This window comes from Osmia bicornis, chromosome 10, assembly GCF_907164935.1.
Source record: "Osmia bicornis bicornis chromosome 10, iOsmBic2.1, whole genome shotgun sequence".
Taxonomy (NCBI): Eukaryota; Metazoa; Arthropoda; class Insecta; order Hymenoptera; family Megachilidae; genus Osmia; species Osmia bicornis.
In genome coordinates this window covers 1,694,354-1,700,292 of record NC_060225.1, presented here as the reverse complement: position 1 = coordinate 1,700,292, position 5,939 = coordinate 1,694,354, and the positions used below count along the sequence as shown (strand labels likewise).

General features: G+C 49.9%; 2 protein-coding genes across 2 annotated transcripts; both read right to left on the bottom strand.

Moving 5' to 3' along the window:
• Nucleotides 1–1,099: 1,099 nt before the first annotated feature.
• LOC123988237 lies at nucleotides 1,100–2,131 on the bottom strand. Its single transcript, XM_046287475.1, has one exon. The coding sequence runs from the start codon at nucleotides 2,129–2,131 to the stop codon at nucleotides 1,100–1,102; it is 1,032 nt and encodes a 343-aa protein (XP_046143431.1).
• A 1,926-nt stretch (nucleotides 2,132–4,057) lies between these two features.
• LOC123988236 lies at nucleotides 4,058–5,389 on the bottom strand. The gene has a single exon (XM_046287474.1). It carries the CDS (start codon nucleotides 5,387–5,389, stop codon nucleotides 4,058–4,060), a length of 1,332 nt encoding a protein of 443 aa, XP_046143430.1.
• Nucleotides 5,390–5,939: the final 550 nt, after the last annotated feature.

The following is a 5,939-nucleotide window of genomic DNA, read 5'->3' as shown; positions in this document are numbered from 1 at the left end:
GGCATTTCCGTTCAAATGTTCTTACTTTTTCTATTGTTGGGGGACTTATGTCTACATTATTACCTGTGCTTGGTGCCGAAAGCTTTTATATTTGAAGCATTTCTTCGAAGAGTATCATTTTTGTCACGACTATGTTCTTTAAGTTATTCAAATTCCTTGTTGCATATTAAAATTATCAATTTCATAGATCCACCCTGGAGTATGTATAGCTTTAATTATTTTATATCATGCGATACAAATTTAACAAAATTAACCATTGTATGTTATAAAAATAGTTGTTTTCCACTTATGCGGATAAATAACATCAGTGTATAACGTCAGATACGATGAAAGTATCACGCGCTGACTCAGCGGGCGTACGTGCGAGTCATAAATAATAAAAATCTGCGGAACTGTAGGAGGGAATTTCATAAATATATATATCAATGGATTTGGAATAAAATGCTCTACATTTTTTGTCATTATATAAATTTAAATAAGGTGTAAAATAATGTTATAAACATTTTTTTTGTTATAAACAGATGGTATTTTCGACAATCTGTTAACGCCATATTATTGTATATAAAAAAACATTAAATCCGCCCATTAGAAGTTTTCACTTATCTTCTTTGGTTTTCGACATAGCAGTTTCAGGTCGAAATTTTGAGGGGTGGTTTCACCCCTTAAAGTCGCGTCTCAGCCGATATAAAAAAATACGTGTCCCTTATTTTTACCTGCTTAACAAATGTACGAAGTTTCATCAAAATCGGAAGGGGGAAACTTCGCGGCCTTTCCTTGTAAGTAAATAATCATTTGTTCAGGTGTCCAATAATGAACAATAAATGGATCATAACCTATACTATGAATGGAACCTGCATGATTTGATGTTACCGAAATGCGTGGTCTGCGAGGTCGGAGAAAGAAACACGCACCTTAACTGATTAACAATAACGTTTATTTACAGTATTTACATATAAAGAATTGCGTAATACATATAACACGCGCGTGGGCTGAGAGAAACAGAATCGCGTGGTCAAAATGGCGTACTTGTTGTAACACTCGCGTGGTCGGAAGCACGTGCGTTCACGATAAGCGTACAAACAAGAAGAAGAAGAACCGATCATGGCGTCGATCGTGCTGGTTCCGCGTGGACAATGTGGGCCCGAGAGGTGCTGCCGCTATCGGTAACGACGCACTGACAAAATACTTTCGTTGCCAACTTCGTGTTCTGCGACAATTTGGGGAATTTCGCCAACATTTCACCCCGGCCATTACTGGTCGATAATGTGGTCTGCGTGTCCACGTTGTCCTGAGAGGGCTGATGAAGAAGAGCCAGCTTGACGATGGGCCGCGTGAGCGTCGTGGTGGCCGTCTTGAGAGTGACGGCCCTGGTCAGTCCATCCTTGCCTGGCATCAGACTGAGAGCCCTGGCCATGGGACATTTCCCTGGGGGCAAGCGTTCATCAATAATGAGAACAAGAGAGCCTACCTTGATCTCGTTGGACGGATGATGCCACTTAGAGATGGCCAGGAGTCGCTGCAGGTACTGCGTGGACCAGAGTCTCCAAAATTGTTGGAGGCGCTGCTGCAGAAATTGCCACCTTGACAATCTGTTGACTGCGACGTCGAGTAGCGTTGGCTCTGGAACTGCGTTGAGCGGCGATCCGATCAGGAAGTGTCCTGGTGAGAGGGCTGAGACGTCGTCTGGATCATCGCTGAGTGGTTCCAACGGTCTTGAATTGAGGATAGCTTCAATCTGCGCGAGCAATGTTATTGATTCCTCGAACGTCAATAAAGCATCTCCAATCGTCCTCTTCAGATGGAATTTGAGAGACTTGACCACTGCCTCCCATTTTCCACCCATGTGTGAAGCGGCAGGAGGGTTGAAATGCCACTGCGTACCATCCTTGGCGAGTAGAGCTGCGATGTCCTGATTTTCGCGTGTGCTGTCCTTGAATTGCTTCTTCAACTGCGCGTCCGCTCCTTGGAAGTTGGTGCCGCAATCTGAGTAGAGAGAGACTGCAGTTCCTCTCCTTGCTGCGAATCTGCGATAGGCTGCGATGAATGCGTCGGCTGAGTAGTCGGTGACAACTTCCAAGTGCACAGCTGAGGTTGCGAAGCAGACGAAGACGCAAATCCACCCTTTCTGCATCTTGGCTCCTCTGCCTTTCCAAGTCTTCAGCGTGAGCGGTCCTGCATAGTCCACACCAGTGTGTGTGAACGGGCGCGATGGAGTGACCCGACAAAGACGTAGTTGGCCCCTCAGCTGATGGGCACGGATCCCCCTCTGCCGAGCGCACCTCACGCACCGCAGGATATGCGTTTTCACTGGAGCTCATCCACCGAGAATCCAGTAGCGTTGTCTGAGGAAAGCGAGGATGGATTGCGTACCTCCATGCATGGTCTGACGATGTGCGTGGTCGATGAGAAGCGCTGAAAATCTTGAATCACGAGGCAAGATGACAGGATGCTTGCCGTCGTGCGAAAGCTCTGAGTGTTGGAGGCGTCCGCCTACTCTGGCGATCTCTTGATGGTCAAGGTAAGCGGTAAGACTCGTAAATGGATGCGTCGACGGAAGCGTTGTTTCTTTGGCGAGTGCAGCGAGTTCGTCTTTGAAGAGTGTAGACTGCGTGGCCTGAATCCAGTAGATTCTGGCTCTTTCCATATCAGCTGCTGAGATGAAGTGCGTGGGCGAAGCGTCCTGTCGTTTGAACAGCTTGTCCACGAATTTGAGGCAAAGAGCGGTGATTCTGAGTAATCTGTTAACACAAGAATATTTATAGATTAATTCCCATGAATATTCCTTTACTGTGTTTGCCGTGTGGAGTGAGACGACAGTACGAGCTTCAGGGGCGCCCAACTCGTCTGCGTCGACACTGGTCTGCTTGGGCCACGTGTTCTGAGATTGCGTGAGCCACGGTGGTCCCGTCCACCAAAGCGAGTGCTGTTGAAGCTGTTCTGTCGTCATGCCTCTTGACGACAGGTATATGACGGAGAGGTATATGCCTCCAGTGATAATTCTGCGTAATCTCTAGGATCTGGATTACCCTGTTGCGTACGTAATCCTTCCATTTGGAGGGGTGCGTTTTGATCCATGCCAGCGTAATTTCTGAGTCCGTCCACATAAATGTCCGAGAGACGGTCATGTTCAAAGTAGCGTGAACATGCTGCATCAGTTTTGAAAGTAGCAGCGCTGCTGTAAGTTCCAACCTCGGGATGGTCAGACGTTTGAGTGGTGTCACTCGCGTTTTCGAGCAGATCAGAGATGTGTGGGTACCCGTGGACGGTGAGTGGACAACGAGGTAGACGACTGCTGCCATTGCGAGGACTGATACATCAGAGAATCCGTGGAGTTCAACTGTAGACGTGGTCGTTGTGTTGAACCATCGTGGGATGGAAAGTCTGGCCAGACTAGTAAGATCTTCCCTGATGAGCAGCCACCATTGAGTGATGTGAGAAGGCAGAATGTCATCCCAACCGAGTTCCTGTAACTAAAGCTTTTGAATGAGAATTTTGGCTCTGATAATTACAGGTGCAACAAAACCGAGTGGATCAAAGAGTTGAGCTACTTCGGAGAGAATGAGGCATTTCGTGAACTGCGTGCGTTGCGTAGCTGATATGGTCGAGAAGTTAAGCGTGTCCTGATGTGGAATCCATTTAATTCCGAGAATTTTTTCGTCCTATATCACAGTTAAAAATAAACATTTTGTTGTGCAGCTTACATAATTATATTCAAAAAGGATCATATAAAGTGGCAATATTAGCGAAAGAACATAATAGTTAAAAAATAATGAACAGCATTATGTTAAACTTTGCCCGATGAAATTGACTTCATAAAATCATCAACTTTGAAGGCTCATATCTGCTAAATGGTAATAATAAAATCATTAAAAGTGTCAGAACATTATGCACACATTCCTTATGAACAAGTTCCATTAAACAGATTTCAAGAATTCCGATTTTCATTTTTTGACTTTTGTCCACGTTTTCGGCGATTCTCGCCACTGTGCGCTGGTGCGTTGTCCTGCAGCTCCGGAAATTGCGGTGCCCCAGACAGTTGATACAGAGCGCGTGTGCCTTAATGACGTTGAGGCTCTGATACAGCGAGGTCTCTGAAAGCCGGACACGCGGCCAGAAAATGGTCCTTCGCACAGTACGCGCAGGGGTAGAGCGCTGCCTGTTGTACCCTCTGCGGCGTGGAGGACCCAGCATGAGCGGCGGGCGTGGGCAGCGTGGTCCGAGCTGACACTGAGTGCGTGGCCACCCTCGAAGGCCCAGAGCGTTGCGACGTGGGCTGAGCGGTTTTGGTAGCTGTCTGCGTGGTCTGCGTAGGCCTGGCGTCAGGGTGGGGCTCGAGCTGCTCGAGCATGCGTGCGCGGGCCACTAGGAACTTCGACAGCTGATCCATCGTCGGAAACTCCGTCTGCGTGGACAGCGTTGACTCCCAGAATTCTCTCGTATCCGGGTCCAAGAGGCGGACGAGCGCGTGGATCAAGAAACAATTATGCTCGTCATAAAGCCCGAAGCTCTTCAGGGCTTCAAGCGTCTCACCCATAATATTCGCCATCTTGGTTAGCGAGGCCGCCTTCCTGACCTTCATCGGTTTCAGGTTGTAAATTCTGTCCATCTGCGTCTGAATATTGAGACGCTTATTCTCGTAGCGCCCGTCGAGAAGTTTCCACGCTTGGGTGAAGGCCTCTTCTGTCGTGGGCAGATGTTCGATCAGCTGAGCGGCGTTACTTGACACGGCTCCCTTGAGGTAGTGGAACCGGTCGAGGTCAGTGAGGTCGTCGCGTGCGGTTATCACTGAGGCGAAGGTGGCCTTGAATTGATGCCACCGACTGTACTCCCCCTCAAACTTGGGGAGAGCGATCTCCGGCAGACGTGAGCGGCGAGTCGTGGGCGGTTGCGTGGGCGTCGCGGGCTGCGCGGTCGGCGGCGGGCTCAGACGGTGCTCCAGCTGAGCAATCAGTTTACGCGCGATCAGCACTACCTTTTCTTCCTGCGAGGCCACCTTGGACTTATAGTAGCCGTGGTCCAGCTGGGAGACGGGCCAGAATCGGCTCAGCGCCTGATGCTCCTGGTGAAACATCAGGTGCATCTCCATAAGCGTGGTCTTTGTTATTTCGACCTCAGATGTGAGAATCTCCAGAGGTTCCTTTGCAGGGGAGGCCTGGAGATCCTCTACGATCGATAACATCGTGTCCAGGCGTTCCACCTGGATCTTAGCGCGGACTTGAAGCTCTGACGAAAGCCGAGCGAGAGAGCGTGTTCGTGTGACCTGCGTGGGCTGTGTGGTCTCTTCCGGCACCTCCAGTAATGGTGGCGCGGCAGGCGCTTCCTCATCCGCTTTGTTTGAGCGGACGGAACCGTCCTGCGACGCGGGTGACGGGTCGCGCGATTTCGGCATCGTTTGTGACGAGAGTCACCTACGTCACGCGGCGCCGGCGCAAACACGCGACGAGCCCGCGCGCCGCCCGCCGCTGCCGCTACGCGGCGCCGGACACCGAGCCGCTCGCGCAAGCCAACAGGCCGCGAGCGGAGATATAAAGGGCAGCCAGCGGCGATAAAGACAGAATTCTCTGGAAGCTAAAGCTAGACAGCCAAGCGACAAAAGAGCATTCGCGATCGACTGGGACGAGACCCACGATCGTACCGGACAAACGAACCGCGTCAAATCGAATCGAACGGGACCGCTGTCCCATCGAGACCGCGCCGCGTCGCGTCACCGAATCGAGTCGTTTAGCGCCCGCGCGCGCCTCCATAACTCTAAGACCGCGTAGTATTAGGTATTTATAAGCGCGTCCCCTGTATTATAACATCCTCCCTAGTAGCACGTAAGCCATATTAGAATAGACTAACACGTTCGGTTGCCATTGCCGTTGTAGAACGCCGACTTGTACCGACAAACGGACCATCACCGCCGGCGACGACGTCTAATAAAACAGGACTTTTACCTA